Raw genomic sequence first — 17,696 nt, 5'->3', positions numbered from 1 at the left:
TTGAAATGTTTACTTGATAAATGAAATTTTGAAAACCGTCCAAAAATGCATACAATTACACGGTGAATTGTAATAATGGGACATGGGAGTCGTTTTTAAATTGTACTGCGGACCGAACAATTAACAAGTATTGCTCTACTCGTGTTAATTTAACTCTGATATTGTACACATTTAGCCAACTGCGGACCGGTGTGTCAGATTTGGATGAAATCAGATCAAAATGAAATGACATCATCCGTCGCCGTGGAAACGGCGTCTTCGGCGCAGATGTTCTAACGGCGACAGAACGCGTAGCTGTCCTCGCAAATGAAACTAGGGGCTACTAATATATACTATTCTCTGCCTATCGGGACGTAACTCGGACGGCGCTGAGTCGGGTCTGGTGGCCGTCGCAACGCTCGGCACGGCGACTCGCTCGGCTAGCGCCTCGCTCGGCGGTGCCTTACGTGGCTCAAGGCCACCAGACACGGCGCGCCTCCGTCGCGAGGCGAGGCGATTTCAAGTTGATCTGCTCTCACGTTAAACCGGCTCACCTGTTCAAATATAAGGTACCCAAATGTTAACGGTTTGCTGACTCTCAGTCATATAGCCTATAGTTGCAATGGTTTCAACCGGGGTTGTAGGCCTACCAGCCAGTGCGGCCACTATTTGTTACCGTTAGGTTCTCATCGTCAGATAGTATGACTATGTCCAATTCAACGACCCCCAGATTAATATGCATTTGGCTATGTCGTGTCGCTACGAATACGATACAAACACCCACGCAAAAATATTGTCGGGTAGATCCCAGATTTCCCATATTTTACAATATTTGTGTTAAAATGTTTTTCTCAAGATTTGTTGAAAATGGCAGATCCACATGCTCACAAAATGCCTCGCATGATTCGTGACACATTGTGAGCTTGTAAGTACATCGGCTGTTTTTAATGAGCTGATGTTAACTTAAAAAAACCTGATTTCTTTTATACTATATTGTGCTGGAGCAGTGGGGACCGTTCAGAGTTACAAACGGACAAATGAACACTGTCTGATGATGTTTACTGTGTAAGAACTAACCGTCTGCATAATCTTTTTATACATCTTCAACCACTTGAGTTTGGTTCAGGGGCAACAGTTCCAGACTTCCCTTTGCCTGGCAGCATTAATAGCCACTTAATCCATTCCTGGGGGTTCCCAAGGCGTTCCAACTTAAGGCCATCCAGGGGATATATGGATCCAAGCACCCATGAGATGACCAGAGGAAGCGTCTGTACTGGATGCATGCCTGCATGAAGCTCTTCCACGTTAAGGAGCAGTGGCTCCTGGCTAAGTGTCATTTATATATTTTTCAAATCAATTGTTAAAAAATAAATAATAATAATGTATATAGATATATATCTACTATTTTTGAAACTTTTGAATCCTCAATTCAATTTTCACGTCACTCTCTCTAGGTCGTCCTCAGACGAGCCCTCCATCGTCGCCTCCAGTCATCCCGGTTCTCCATACATCCGGCCAGCTCGTTGGTGCTTTGCGCTCGTGCATCTTTCTTGAGTATATCCACATATGTTAGTATGGGGCGTCCTCGTGACCGGTGCCCATGTGTTGGTTCCTGCAAGTGCGTTTCGAGCTTGTAGATCTGCTATTTTTGAAACTTTTGAATCCTCAATTAAATTATCGATTCAATATTTCTTGCACTTCAATGTATGAAGGAAATTAGCTTAAAGGACCTATAGCATAAAATTCAACTTTTTCAATTTCTTTTGTGTTTTTGGGGCTCCCATGTGTGTTTTCTATCCCCACAAATAACCAATTTTGAACAATCAGGCCTTCATGTCATATGGGTGTTTTAATGGAAATTGCTCTCAGAAACAGCTCGACTGATTTTGGCCTCATCGTGATGTCATCAATGTCACCCTACTTTGTATAATTCCTCCTTTTCTCAGTCTTCAGTTGCAAATTTGCAATTCCACTTCGTTTACAATGTCCACCATTGTTGATTTTCCAAGCTGGCATGGAATGGAAACAAGCCTGGTTTTATCAGCATGAGTATTATAATGACTCAAATATTAAATAATCTGCATATCAGCACCCTCTCCACCTCAAGACATTGTGGTACTGCAGCTAAAACTGCTTTCAAAGTCCAGAAATAATTGACAAGGCTGGTTATATCAGAGTGGTGATTGAGGCTCAAACCATTAGAAATAACTTTGAGGGACATAGACAATATGATTATTAAATATTAAAAGCAGTTTTAAAATGCATGTTATTTGCGCTTTAACTAACAAATGTCTCCCACAGGATGCTGCAGCTGCCAGCTTCACCTGGACTTCGGCTCTGATCCAGGACCCCAACAACCCCCAGGCAACCAGGATGGTTCTGAAGAGGACCGAGCACCTTCAAGTACCGGTATGTACATTTGTTTCTCACTTTACTTGAGTGTGTCCATTTTTCAATAGCTTAATACTTCTGCTCCACTGCACAGCCAGCTATTGTACTTTTTTACTCCACTACAATTATTTGAACATTTTAGTGACTGCTTTGTAGATATGTATTATTTAAAAATAAATGCATTAAATCTATTCTATACTTTGTATATTCAATAGCCGATCTACAATCTCACAGTGAGTGTGATCTTACTGCCTATTTTGGGAAGTCTACATAACTACATAATTTTGTCTATAAGAAAATTCAAAGGACTTCAATTTCCTGTAGTTACATTTATTGAAGGAAATTATCCCAAGTTACAATTGTCTACATTTCCTCACACAGGACCTGGACCTAGACAACTGGACCTGGAAATGCATCGATGACCCCAAGAATTCCAGGGTGATACTGAAGGGGGTGCCAGTGAAGGCCTCACGGGGAGAAGCACCCAAAGAGCCACAGGTGAGTTGGTTTCCGTGTTTGACAGACGACTCAGACACGGAAACTGACTCCCCTGTATCTCCTCCCCCTAGGAAAGCCTGGGTATCGAGGCTACCCCCTAGGCAACTCACCACCACCACCAGGAAGAGGGACACCGTGCCCGTGGCCAAGACGGAAGGAACTGGATCTTCTGCTTTGTTCACGTATGTATTCATCTTGGTCACTTGTTCTCATGGTTTTGTGTTTATACATTTCTTTTTCTTGACCACAAATGTTGAAGAATGTTGTTTAGACATATAGATTCATTGTTTACCTGGAATCCTAGTTTCTTTGAGGCGTACATTGTTCTCTCTGCACTCTTGATGTGACTAGTATTTATATTTACCTTGTTGTTTATTTACTGGAGTTCATGCTTAATCTCCTTATTCCCATCTCACTCTTTTTGCAGGGGTATGCGCCACGTCCTCCAGCAGAAGTTCTCGCAAAGTACGGCTGCCAATGTTAGGCCCAAATTGAGCGTCTGCGAGGGAAGGAGAGGAAAACCGTGCCATGGTGAATGCGGCCAAGGAATAGCCTGCCAAGGTCAAAGGCCACCACCAGCCAAACACCACTTTATGGTAAGTGCACCTTTACTACAGATACAGATCTGTACAATAGAGAAATTAGACTAAGCTCATATTCAAAAAACCTTTAACTATTTAAGCCCCATGTTGTTGCCTGGAGTTGGCTGTACTTTCCTCTTGGAGTTTGTAATTGTGAACAATATCACTGGTAAGTGTACACACATTATGGTACTATGTGTGTACACTAACCTCCAATTAAAACGATTACGTTTAGTTTAATTCATGAAGGAAATCGGCTTGAGTTACAAATCACTGCATTTTCTCCAACAGATTGATTTCGTCCACTTCGCCAACAGCAGGGAGTCCAAGGTCATCAAAGCCATGGACACAGCTCCAAACAGTCGCAAGAGGAAGGTGAGTTGGCAAAACGTTCATATAATAAGTTGCTAGTTACACAAATTATGTATTCCAACAATGTAAATCAGAAAATGTTCTCAAAATTTTAATTGCTAAATATTATTGTGGCCAAGCCTTCTTAGGGTCTTAGTATGAAGCCGAGAGTGCAGAATAGCAGCTCTTGAGGGTCGGACTGAGTCGTAGCGGTGTTAGTATAGTAGTATCACCAATGTCAATCTTAATCTGCCTTGTGGCCAACCTAGGTGTCTTATTTATGTCTTTACGTCTTATTTATCTCGTTGCCTCCCGTTGTCGTGACAACAATTATCCTTATTGTAATTTAATTTCATTAAGGAGGGAGCTTACGACGTATAAACAGTGTGATGGCCATATCGGATATCACAGTACAATATGTACATATTGGATACAATGTGGTAATACAATGTTGAGTTGTAGTTGAATAAAATAATTATTTTTGAACATTGTGACTTTTTATATTGTTTGAATACGTATCTTTAGGTATGGTGAGACATAACTTACCCTATGCATTATTCCTGTGGTTTTAATTGGCAAGGTATTGTAGTTGAGAAAGGCTGGACAATGGACATGATACTAACACATGTCATTGTTTCCTCACAGGGACCTGCACAGGGACCATCGTCTGCCTGCATCAGTGCCAAGAGACTTCGACCCTACCAACGAATCACCGCTCTCCAGCATCATTGGCGTTGATGGACAGTATTCTGGACGTTTTACTCGTGCACTCATTTTTTGAATATTTATTTGTCAGCACTTTCACTCCATCTGCTATTTTCACTATTTCTGAAAATGTGTCTTTTTTATTTACATATTTTGGAGAATTGTTTTATATATTTACTGACATATTTAGTGACACCACTACGAGATGGGTCCTAGTATTATTTATTTATTTTACAGTAATGCTGTCATCTTGTTTTCTTGTGTAATAAATAATGCATTTTATATGATGTTCATATATAAAGCTTCATCTCTTTATTTTCTTCTTTGGTTTTACTGTGAAATATAATTTATGTAAATGTGAAGTTGCTCTTTCCAGTAACTGAAGATTGGCCATATCAAGTGTAGAAAAATGTCTACACTGTCTGAGTTAGAAAAGTTGTGTTTCAGGCTTGACTGACTAAACAACCGTTAACCTTCATTTTTCCATATGTATACATATTCAGACATTCTTATCCAGCGATTTACAAGTGTTTATTGAACTAGTCCAGTGCCTTTTCATGTAAAGGACCCTCGATGAATTCAGCCATGCCCATGGCCCATCTTCTCCCAGAAGTAAAGCTGCGTTTAAAATGTCCCCTTAAACAATATTCAGATATAATGAAATGTGCAGGCATATTTTATTTTGGGTGTCATGTGTGAACGTGTGCCGAATTTTGAGTGGCAGCAATCTTGTTTTGCACAATTTTTTAAGATAAAAACAAAAGATCCTTAAACATTCTCTGAAAATGCACTTTTTTTCAATGATGCAATTTTCAAGTGGGCCCTGATTCCCCCTAAAACATGGTTGAGAACTACTACAAAGTTTGTAATTTAGGGCTTTGAGAGTGAGTGTTTTTCTACGATGTTCCATCATGTGGTATTTTAATGTAGCTACTGTAAAGGCAGCAGGACCAGTGTGTGTGTGGGAGGGGGGCATTATGATAACTTGGAAGAGTAATGAAGCGTACCGGTCACACAAAACACAGCACAACTGCACTACCTTCCATTGGTCTGTAGATGGCAGTAGTTGACAGGTATAAAAGAATCATAGCAAAGTAGTAAGAAGTTGAACCACATGCCCACCACTTGGAGCGAGCGCTCTAGCAGGGAGCATACCTATACACCAGGCGATGTGTCTTCTAACACAACATTGATTGAAATGTATATTAACAGTTTGCAGAATTACAGTACATTTCAAGCCCAAACTAAATACAAAAGACTTAACTGAGTGGTGATGGTCACGGCCCCTCACTCACGGGTCAGGCAGCTGACCATATTATACGGAGAGGCTCCGTCTCATGAGCTAATTTAGAACTTCCTGTCTGAGAGCTAGCTAATTTAAGACATCCGGTTGCCTTCAGAATAAAATAAGGATATTTAATTCGTTATTTAAATAATTATTACATTACATTATTAGTATTATTATTACATTACAGTTATTGTAAAGACACACATTATGTTTCTGTGTAAAAATAAGTAATTAAATAACATAAAAAAGTTATCTAAATGGATAAATGCTATTCACTGGAGTGCATGGACTTTATAAAGTGGACACTGGACAAAAGACGGCTCCACGAGGCAACTATCTGGACATACCCACGCGTTCGGGAAGATGTCCTCTACCACCCCACAGTCTCCGCTAAGCGGGAGAGGTGTAAAATTCACAGCAGCAGAGCTTCTACTGGGGTCAATGCAAAAAAATGTACCGTTTCCGGACCCAGAATGGACACTGGACAAAGAGGCCTCCGCGAGGCAACTATCTGGACATACCCACACGTCCGGGGAGATGTCCTCTACCACCCCACAGTCTCCGCTAAGCGGGAGAGGTGTAAAATTCAGAGCAGCAGACCTTCTATTGGGGTCAACACTCAAAAAAGTGCCGTTTCCAGACCCAGAATGGACACTGGACAAAGAGGCCTCCGCGAGGAAACTATCTAGACATACCCACGCGTCCGGGGAGATGTCCTCTACCACCCCACAGTCTCCGCTAAGCGGGAGAGGTGTAAAATTCACAGCAGCAGAGCTTCTAATGGGGTCAATGCAAAAAAATGTACCGTTTCTGGACACTGGACAAAAGACGGCTCCGCGAGGCAACTATCTGGACATACCCACGCGTCCGGGGAGATGTCCTCTACCACACCCCACTCTCCACTAAGCGGGAGAGGTGTAAAATTCACAGCAGCAGAGCTTCTACTGGGGTCAATGCAAAAAAATGTACCGTTTCCGGACCCAGACTGGACACTGGACAAAAGACGGCTCCGCGAGGCAACTGTCTGCCTGCCTGCCCAATTGTCTATGAGTAGCTGTCTGTCTGTCTATGAGTAGCTGTCTGCCTTCCTGCCTGTCCAATTGTCCATGAGTAGCTGTCTGTCTGTCTATGAGTAGCTGTCTGCCTTCCTGCCTGTCCAATTGTCCATGAGTAGCTGTCTGCCTGCCTGTCCAATTCTCCATGAGTAGCTGTCTGTCTGCCTGTCTATGAGTAGCTGTCTGACTGCCTGCCTGTCCAATTCTCCATGAGTAGCTGTCTGTCTGTCTGCCTGTCTATGAGTAGCTGTCTGCCTGCCTGCCAGCCAGCAAGTTGGTTAACAGAAAATAAATTGTTATGGCTGAGTAAAATAAAATACAATAAACACAATTTGCCTGAAAATAGATTACCCAGATATGACCTTTTTCATGAAAAAAAATGAGTAGTGATATGGCTGACTGAGTAAAATAAAACAATCTACCTGAAAATAGATAGCTATAAGTGAAGAGCAATTTTCGCAATTACCATTTCCGCAATTTCCACCATTTCCGCAATTACCATTTCCGCAATTTCCATTTCCACCATTTCCGCAATTACAATTTCCGCAATTTCCATTTCCATTTCCAACTATTAATGGCAGCTGCCTTCCTGCCTGTCCAATTGTCCATGAGTAGCTGTCTGGCCCCCCAAGCTTTTATTTTCGTTCGAGTAATAGTACAACTCTAATAGTATTACTTATAATAATGTAATTAAAGATAACTTCATTCAGATTTATTTATTTTTATTTCATTTTCCAGATTTTTTTTTCTTCTTTTTTTTAGATTTTCATTGGTGGGCCAGTCATAATGGTCCCGCGGGCCTGATGTGGCCCGCGGGCCTGAGGTTGAGTATCACTGCCATAGTTTGCAAGACATTTGTGTTTCAGTTTTCTGAAAAAGAGTTCGTCAGTCGTGCCAAGTATTTGGCCACAGACCCAAAATATGTAGTTCTAATCTAGGGTCTACCCAGAAGCAAAGATTTGAGTTTAATTTTTATTTTATTTGTGGCATGTTTACGATAAAAATCTACGAGATTGTATATCTGCTATTTTTGAAAAGCCAAAGTATAAAATAGTTAATAGCTTTATTAATGGGATACAACAAACAAGCAATAAGAGACATTTTAAACCATATAATCAGAACAGTATTAACTTTATTTGTACAAAATATTCCAAGAAATCTAATCAGAGCGACAATAAACATCAATAAAACAAAGTGTGCCGTTTTCAGCTCCTCTGGCCATTTTAGATGAGCTAATCACAGAACAGCAATAAGAGCAGAACATAAAACATTAAACAGCAATAAGAGACGAACATCAACAAAACAGCAGGACAATAATATGATGATCCCGTTTTCAGCTCCTCACTTTTGTGATGAGTTCGTCGCAGACCTTACTAAGCTCTTCACACTCTTTTCCCTGAGGTACAGAGAATGGTGAGAAAAAGGCAGAAAACATAAGTAGATATCTTCAGATTATTACAAACAGTTTAGAGAGTAGATAATCAACTAATGTCATTTTTATTCTGCTTAACAGTGTTCACTTACTTTCTGGTCAAGGCTCTTTTCCAGAGAATGAACCTTTAGCTGCTCCATGCGCAGCTGGGCTTGAAGTCCTGCCATCTCAGCCTTGAACTTTGACCGCACCTCAAAAATCTGTTTATTTGCCCTGAAAACAGCACAAGCACAGTCAGTTTACAAAACCAGTGTCTTGGCAGGGCTCATACAATAAACAGAATGGTAGAGTCTAGTAAATCTTACATCTCAATTTTCTCCTCGGCATGGGCTTTCAGTGTCTGATAGCGCTGCTCCTCCTTTTTGATCCTGGCCAGGGCATCCTGAGCGCATGCTTTCAGAGTTTCTTCATTCTAGTAATTAGGCAGATAAAACAATTGTGTCATAACAAAAATTTCAGTTTATAAAAGCAAATCCTTTTTTGTACTTTTCAATCGGGCCGGCTATGCAAGGACTGAGCCTTAATAGGTGAGCCTTAGGTAGGTGAGCCCAGGCAAACGTCACCCACATTCCTAGTCTCTGTGTGTACAACTGTAGTCCTGGGGTTCTCGAAGATGGCATACTAATTTCCTGTTCTGGATCATTTTGGGTTGTGCATGCTTATCTGACCATTGGACAGACATGGGGAAACAACGATCGGATTAAGGTTGGTGAACATGCGCTGCTCCCCGCTTGCGGTTATGGTTAGGGTTTGAGGTAGGTTGTCGTTCTAATGACAGTCGGGCCAATAGTATGTCGAAACTAAAGCCTGTACTGGGTGTACCCGATCATTTTACTATAGCTTTGTTTGATTGGGTCTGCAGCAGATTTAAACTGGGAAACACATATCAGGTGCAGGCGTTTACACAATCAGTTCAAATCTGTTGCAGAGCCCATCAAATAAAAGATCAGAATTTACAATTAACATTACCCATTGAGAAAATCACCCCAGTACAGGAAACAAAAAACGGATGTGCCTCCATCTCGAACCCTGGGACTAGTTATGCACAGAGCCTATGGAGGACATGAGAAAAGAAGAAGAAAAGAACTCACTCTCTCTCCATACCAGGCAGCCTACTGTATGTAAAACTACCCAATTCGATACGTTTTAACACAGGTTGGCAGCGATTTTCAAGTGCTAGCTCTTGACACATGACAAGTTCAAGAAGTGTTACATCAGATCTTCAACATGTTCTCAGAATATGATGAGTGTTAAAAATTAGATATGTTCAGCATGACCTCCAAGTCATGCTGTGATGACTATTACTCACCTTTCTGCAACCTACAATGACCTCCTTATATTTGTCCAGTCTCTTTAAGACTTCAGAGAAAGACCTCTCCAAGTTACTCAGCTCGGTTTGCACTTGTTCCTTCTCCTGCAAGGCCTCCCTCAAGGCCTCCTTGAGGCTTGTTTCCATCTTCTGGCGGTCTCTCTCTTGTGTAGCTGGTAGAATGAGGCAAGATTGACAGAGACAAACAATGATCCATAAAGATGGGGGATAGTGCACATTCACAGAACCCTGCCATCAAATACAAATTCGGTTTCAATAACTTACATCTCATCTTTGCACTTGAGCTCTCGAGTTCAGAAACGATTCTCCTGTGCAAGAAATTGAAAAATTGCTTAAACTGTACATGAATAAAATTGATAAAGTAGCAAATAACAGTAATAAATGGCTCACTTCTTGTCCTCAGATTCTGCAAAAAGCTTGTCATATTTTGCTTTCCATTGCTTATCTTTTTCATTTGCCTGTTGAATAAATATACTCTATTGTTAGAATCAGTGTATGTCTGAATTTAATTAATCTAATTATTTCATACTCAAGACATTAACTTGACACTAAAAGTAATACATAAACAGTGGCAATGAGAATTAAATCAGCTCTTAACTTACCACCGTCTGAACCAACGCAATGGCTTGATCCATGTCTTTCTGACTGTATTTCAACATTTCAACAATTGCATCCTCTGTATTTGTTGGCTGGGGAAGAGGAGCGACTCTGCACACATGCATTTCAGAATCCTGGACAAATGGATCCACAGTCTAAATAAAAATGAGAGTTTACATAGCTTAGATAGGCTGATTCAACAGCTTTGATGCAACACAAATTAACTCCATTTAATGTTACAATCCCATGAATTTCAGAGTTTTAAAATTGTAATGCAGCTGGTGGAATTTTAAAGCTTTTGCAAATCAACTGAAATGAAAAAAAAAAAAAAAAACTGATGTGATTTCCCAGTTCTGTTCCATCCCAAGGTTAAACCGCTTCCCTCTTTCTTTACTTTCACATTCCTTCGTGGCTAGCAGAAACATTGTCTAAAGTGTTTTACTGATGGGGTAGACAATTTTAGTACAATTTAAGAAGAAAGAAGTGATGGATGATCCAGAAAAAAAGGCTCTTGCATATATTAGTATGACCAATTACAGTGGCAAATGTGACAGGTGACTTACTGATTCTATGACATCAACTAGCTTGAAATCATCTTGTGCAGCCTTTGTATCAGCAATCTGTGGAGCTTCCAAACTGAAAAGAAAGCACAGTTTAATTAATTGACTGGCTTTAAAGTAAAGACTATTTGATGCTCAGCATAGAACAAGTCAAGCTAGGGCATCTGGCGGGTGAGGTTGGTGCAACATACCGTGAAACAAAGGGGGCTAGACGAGGGATAGGATTCTGTGCACCAGGGCCCACTGCCTTTTTGGGGCTCTCTTTCATCAGGGGGTCAAACTTAAGGTAGAGAGACTGTTTCCTTAATGCAGATTCCTTGAACTGTTAACAGCAGATTAGCAAACAAAAAACACATTTAAATTTAGTAAGTACAAAAGTACAAGGAGAAAAAAAAGAGAAGAAGAAACATGAGGGCAACACTCACGCTGCCAGTCCCACATTGTTCGAGGTAGTCCATTTGACCATCAAAGTCATTTGCCATGACTAGAGAAAAGATAACATAGCAAATTAAAGAGGGCAAATTCAGGTAGCTTATATTCAATGTATGGAAGAGAAATTTTATACTTAATTTAGTTATTTTTGAATATACAAATAAAAGAGTCCTCAAATGTACCACTCAAGAATACAAAAGATAAGTAAACATTAAATGTCTGTAGGTTGAAGTGTCCTAAAATGTGAGACAATATGACTTACACATGGTTCCAGGAACAAACTCCTCACTGGGTTCCAGCAGCCCAGTCTGTGAGTTCTGATCAAGGTGACCCAGTGTAATGAATTCAGGTGTAATAAACACAGGTTGCTCAGTCTCAAATCCCAAGTCAGGGCCAGGAGCAGTCTCCATCTTCTCAGTCGTCATGTTATTCTAAAAATAAAAACAAAAAAGATAGGCTTATAATCAGTACAAACTAAGTACAGTGGTGGACAAATGTGTCAAAATACAAAGACTCAAGTTTAGTACAGCTATAGTAGGGGGGGCCACTGCTAATGCTTTGACTGTCCAGCAGCAACAGTACAGCAGATTATTACATTAACCCATTCTGACCTGAGATCAGATTCATACGAGGTTTCCACGGGACACACACTGGTCTGATTAACCCATTCTGACCTGAGATCAGATTCTAAAAATGTCAGTCGTTCTTCGAATTTTTCAAAAATAGCAGACCTACAAGCTCGTATCGCGCCACTCGGTGGCGCGATATGAGCTTGTAGATCTGCTATTTTTCAATAGGTAAAGCATAACATGATGCCAACACCAAAATGGGTGCCCGGTCAGAATGGGTTAAAAAAAAGAAAATAAATTTAAAACGGTGCCAATGTAGTCTAAACTAAGTATGCACCCCGCTCAATCTTGGGAGTTCAGAACTAAGTGTGCAAGGAGACAAAAATATATATTCAACAAATAGATGTTAAGATCATTAATTACTTCTTTCAATGCAACAAGAGTGGGTCCATCAATCTTTTGGATGTCATCTTTCTCATCTCCAGTACTAGAGAGCAAAGACAAGACACACACACGTAAGCTGGAATACTTTTAACACATAACATTTTGTGCTTCAAAATTTGCATTGGTCAGAGCAATTAGATTGCCTTTTAGGCCTAAACCGCACTAATGCAACTCTTTGGAACTGCCATTGGGGATAATAGTTTCATGCAACTACTCGCAACCGTTTGGTTGCGAGTAGTTGCATATCATTGGTGCAGTTTAGGCCTTAAAGTTATTTTTTACATACCACACAGGAGTGGGAATCTCTTTAACTGGATTTGGTGCCTTGCCCAGAATTCCCACGGGACTGGACTTCTCCCCAGATGTTAGTGAATTGTTCATTTTTGCATTTGTGCCAAAGGGATTGAAGTTTGGGTCATCGTCAAGTTGAAAGGAGTAAGAAGACTTTGGAATAGGAGCAATATCAACGTCATCGGCCACAGGCTTGACTGGAGATTTTGTTGGTGGGGTGGGTTCCTTCTTTTTTTCAGGTGCAGGCTTTCTCTCCGTAGATTTCAAACCAGGCGGCTTTTTACTAAACCTTTTGGGTGGCTTCCGTTTGACATCAATACCATCGTCAAAATTGAACTCAAGTTTCACTGGGCCTTCGTTAAGCAGAGCATCAGTTGTTTGAGACACAGATTCATCCTTCGTTGGTTTAAGGGTGTCAGATACTGCAGTGGCTACCGGCTTCTCTGGTACATCTACACTATTTATGCTTTCCAGGACCTTAAGAGGAGCACCAGTGGGTTGGGACATGAAGTCATCCTCCGTTAGTTTAGGCGTGTCGGATACCACCGTGGCAGGTACGTCTACCTTGTTTACGCTTTCCATATCCGGCGGGTCACTGCATGACACTTTTTTCCCAACCTGAGGAGAATTCTGCATTTTTGAGCCTCCCGTCATGAAAGGATTGACCGAATCCAAGTTGTCAAAATCAAAATTGTAAGAGCCTTTGGTTGGCAGAGGAGCATCTTCTACAGAATAATTGGCTGTAGCTTCTTCTGGAATGACAGTAGAAGACATAGCAGCAGGCGTTTCCTCATCGGTTATGTTGGACGATGAATGTTGTTCCTTGTCAAAATCAAAATTGTACGAGCCTTTGGTTGGCAGAGGAGCATCTTCAACAGAATTAGCTGTAGCTTCTTCTGGAATGACAGTGGAAGACATAGCAGCAGGCGTTTCCTCATCGGTTCTGTTGGACGATGAATGTTGTTCCTTGTCAAAATCAAAATTGTAAGAGCCTTTGGTTGGCAGAGGATCATCTTCTACAGAATAATTGGCTGTAGCTTCTTCTGGAATCACAGTGGAAGACATAGCCGCAGGCGTTTCCTCATCGGTTATGTTAGACGATGAAAGTTGTTCCTTGTCAAAATCAAAATTGTAAGAGCCTTTGGTTGGCAGAGGGGCATCTTCTACAGAATAATTGGCTGTAGCTTCTTCTGGAATGACAGTGGAAGACATAGCCGCTTCCTCATCGGTTATGTTGGACGATGAATGTTGTTCCTTGTCAGCCGTTCCTTTCGACATTATGACCACACTGCTATCCGTGGAGTGTATGTCTGTAGACATATTAGCAAGTGAATTTTCCATAGAGGGGGTGATAGGAAGTGTATCATCCAGTACCGTTTCGGTTTGAGAAATCTCCTGTGACACATTCTCTGGTATTCCACATTGAGGTACTTTTGTGCCTGCAGGAACGTCTTCGAGAGCAGGCCTGGTTGGAGAGTTAGGGACTTTAATAGACGCCTGAAATGGATTTATGGCATCCAAGTTGTCCAAATCAAAGTTGTAGCCACCCTTGCTTTGTATGGGCATGTCATCAAGATTAGGTGATAACTCTGTGTGGACAAATTGAACAAGGGATAACACTTCATTAGCTAAGCAGTTCGGAAAGCTAAATAAGAGGTGCAAATGCTACGATATTCATATCTGGATGTTTTACCAATTTTGGGCCTGTCAACTGGTGCAGTGACATCCTGAGGCAAAGTACTATAAGATACAAAAGAGAACAGATTAGCCATCGTAATAGTTTTGTCAGCACAATATTACTCATAAGAAACTGAAGATTTACCTTGAGTTATGCAACTGTAAGGACTCCATTGCTTTTGTGCACTCATCCAGGATTGTTCTCTTGCCAGTCTTTGAAGGAGATACAATTCTTTTGGTGAAAGGGTCTCTTCTTGGAGTCTGAAAACAAACCTGGATTGACATATAAATAATAATCAGTGTAGTATAGCTGGTTAACTGGAACTTTAAATTCAAACTAAAATGTCCCAGCAATCATCTTTCTAATCAGTGTGAAATCTCTCTATACATTTTAGCACTTTGAGATTTGCAAGCATGTAAAGTGCATTATAATAAAATGTATTACTAAAGTTTGACCATATTATAATAATAGTGACTCAAAAAAAAAAAAAAAAAAGGGAGCACATTACTCTCATTACAATCTTAAACACTACTTGAGTAAACATAATAAAAATAAATCAAATAATACAGTCACTGCTTAAGGGTACACATCCTGACCATAATTTAAGTAAGATAGGTTAAAAAACAGTACATAAAAAAATAGGCAACTCAATTCTGTACCTTTACTCCCTTTGCTACAGTCTTGCTGGGCAGGTTCTCAGACTGTCGCAGAATGGAGGGTCTCCCAGTCGGCTGATCCAAAGCAAAGATGTCCAGGACTGAATCGATGTGCTTCGCTTCAGGACAGGGACTTTGGTTCTCATCATTCAGAACGGATGCCATCCTGTTTTAAAGGGAGATGGAGAGCTAAGTGGGTGCATTGAACTTCTGACAAAATCCTCCACCTGACAATAAACTGGAGTGGAGACCATGTGAGCATCTAGCTCTGGTCCATAGCCTAATGCTTCTATGATTAATTAGGCTATGGACCAGAGCTAGTGAGCATCATGCAATGGCTGAATTCCACAGAATTTCTGGTCTCCCTCTTGTATAATATCCACTTTCATCTGCAGCTCATCGTCTGCTGCAACAGCACAGCAGTGCTGATACACATTGTAACATGGTGGTGAGTCGGGATTACAACTTCTTAATCTTTATAATAACAGGATATTTCAGAACACAACTGGCTCACTTTATATTTTGACGTTTGTGGTAAGAGTGTCCAGTGGGGTGGTGTTCAGTATCCGACAGACGTCAGAATAGATAAATTAGTAAAAAAGAAAAAAAGGAAAAAAAATCTTCCTTGTTCAAGGCTAAAGATATTATTATTAAAGTTATGTTTTTCCATTACATTTTCTCTATAATGTTACCCTGGTGGATTAGAGGGTGGATTACATGCTACTCTGGATTCCCTGATTTGATTTACTAGTAAACTGCTGATCATGGAACATAATGCGTGTCTTATAGCATCATTTAAATCATTTAATAGCATCATTTAAATGCTTAATTTGTAGTTCTAATGTGCAAATTAAACTTTTTTCCAACGCTCTAGAGGGTACTCTTATTTTGAAGAGATCGTCCACCGCAAGTCTTAAATTAGCTCACTAGATTAGCTCACTAGACAGTGCCATACGGGGCGGAGGCGGAGACAGAGATCCTTTGTGGTATCTTTACTGAGACATCGATGTACAAAGTAAACAAATATACAATATTTGGAATTATATACATATCCAATAAACGAAATAAATAGCATTCAATTCATATTCAAGATTGGCAATAATAAATAAATCATATTCATAATAATCATAAATCAGAATATCATATAATACTTAAAGCATCAAATAAGAGTACATAAGTACACGTCAGATTTACTCAGTGTTGTATTATAGTGTTCTGATACTTGGTACTGTGTTCGGATACTCGGTACTGATACGTGCAATGTACTTGTATGTATGGTGTACTGCCTGCCTTAATGGTAACATAAGAGTGGAGCTGTGTTAGAGCACGCTGAAGGCCGCGGCTGGCAGGCAGTGATTGTGATGTCTAGTCTGTGACGTCATTAGGACATGAAGTATCCAAGATATATATGCTGCTGTAAGTGGAATAAACCGTGTGAACGTTTTGATGTGACCAAGTCTCGTGTCATGTTAATCTTCTCCCGGGCCGGCCTGTCTGTCTGTTCGCCGCCGAACCATGGAAATGCCAACCGGGTCGTCACACACCAGAACCAGACGAGGGTCCAATACGTAGAATACAGTATATCATAACAGTTTGGTGTCAGAAACGGGACAGATAAGAGGTGAGTCACTTCATATTTTACTCTTCATTAGAGAAAAGTGTCTCTCCTCTTACCTGGTAATATATAGGTTATGATGCAGGGTTTACCTTAGTTAAACCTTGTCTTTTTTTTTCGTTCCCACAAGATTACATGCTTCCAAATTTCATTGGTATAGACCCTAAGTGGTAATTTAACATTTAAGTGACTTATACAGTTTTTGTGTTTTTTTTTTAGTGACGTGACAGAGTTAAGAGATAAGACTGTTTGGGTTCAAGCAGCAATATGGTTAGAGTCCATATATAAGCCTAATGAGGTTCATTAGCAGAAAGACTGCGTAGAGTTAGATACGCGCAGCAATATGGTTAGAGTCCATATTCAGCCTGACGTTTGGTACGCCAGCAGGGTTTATTACACTCTCCTTGTAGTAGGTCAGTGGTCCTAGTGCATGCCCGCATGCTAGGATTAACAAAGCCGGACGAATGCTTCCGTCCGCACAACAGCTGGCAGTATACGCTGCAGTCTGTTGTTTTTATAAATCTGTTAGATGTTGTCTAACAGGGTACGTCTGTGAGATAAGCGTACTAAGCCTGTGGTGTGGTTCCCACAGCAAACTTTAGTTACACTCTGGTCATAGTCAAAAGTCACTGCTAGATTTAGCTACCAATTTCAAGGTAGCAGAGATAAGGGCTGGTGTGTGAACAGACATCGTTGTGCATTCCATGTGGTTGTCAATTCTTTTGTGTTTTGTGTTTTGTGTCTTGTCGCAAATGGACAGTCAAAGTTAAGCTACCCCCAGAAAGAGGGGTGGACATGTGCAAGTAACGTGACGTTGTGTTTCCCAGTCACGCTTTAAGAATACACAGTAGTTGCCACATTCATCCAAATATGCCATGATGATATTGAAGTGGGCATATAAGAGTGGTTTAACGTGTTATCCCTGGGGTTTTCATATAACACTGGCATGCTGCTGAGCTACACTCTGTGTATTGAGTTGAATGTTGGCGATTACAAAGTTAAAACAACCCCTAACCTAAGGGGGCTGATGGATTGAATAAGTGAAATATTAATCAGTATTCAGTGAGACAACGGCGCATTTCTGTTTCATTTCACTTAAATGAGTGTGCAAAATAGCCGATCTACCAGTGCTATAAATAGCCAAAAACGGAGTGTTAAGAAAGGTCTCCAGCCTATTAGTTAGAAGGCAGCAGAAGCTGCTATATGTATATTGGTGTTTATATAAATCAAATATAAGCGCTGGA

At 40.6% G+C, this 17,696-nt stretch overlaps 1 protein-coding gene across 1 annotated transcript; it reads right to left on the bottom strand.

Moving 5' to 3' along the window:
- Positions 1-5,044: 5,044 nt before the first annotated feature.
- LOC308320237 (transforming acidic coiled-coil-containing protein 3-like) lies at positions 5,045-15,002 on the bottom strand (the record flags this gene model as incomplete). The annotated part of the gene is made up of 16 exons (XM_080770555.1): positions 5,045-5,141; positions 5,545-5,660; positions 8,194-8,244; positions 8,373-8,493; positions 8,586-8,692; positions 9,590-9,838; positions 10,213-10,362; positions 10,771-10,843; positions 10,959-11,089; positions 11,193-11,251; positions 11,462-11,630; positions 12,192-12,255; positions 12,499-14,092; positions 14,197-14,243; positions 14,326-14,441; positions 14,841-15,002. 16 exons carry the CDS (start codon positions 15,000-15,002, stop codon positions 5,045-5,047), a joined length of 3,306 nt encoding a protein of 1,101 aa, XP_080626681.1.
- Between the last annotated feature and the right edge of the window lie 2,694 nt (positions 15,003-17,696).

This window comes from Protomyctophum bolini (assembly GCF_963924005.1).
Source record: "Protomyctophum bolini genome assembly, chromosome: 8".
NCBI lineage: Eukaryota > Metazoa > Chordata > Actinopteri > Myctophiformes > Myctophidae > Protomyctophum > Protomyctophum bolini.
The sequence above is the reverse complement of the archived record's forward strand: the minus strand, read 5'-3'. Positions and strand labels throughout refer to the sequence as shown.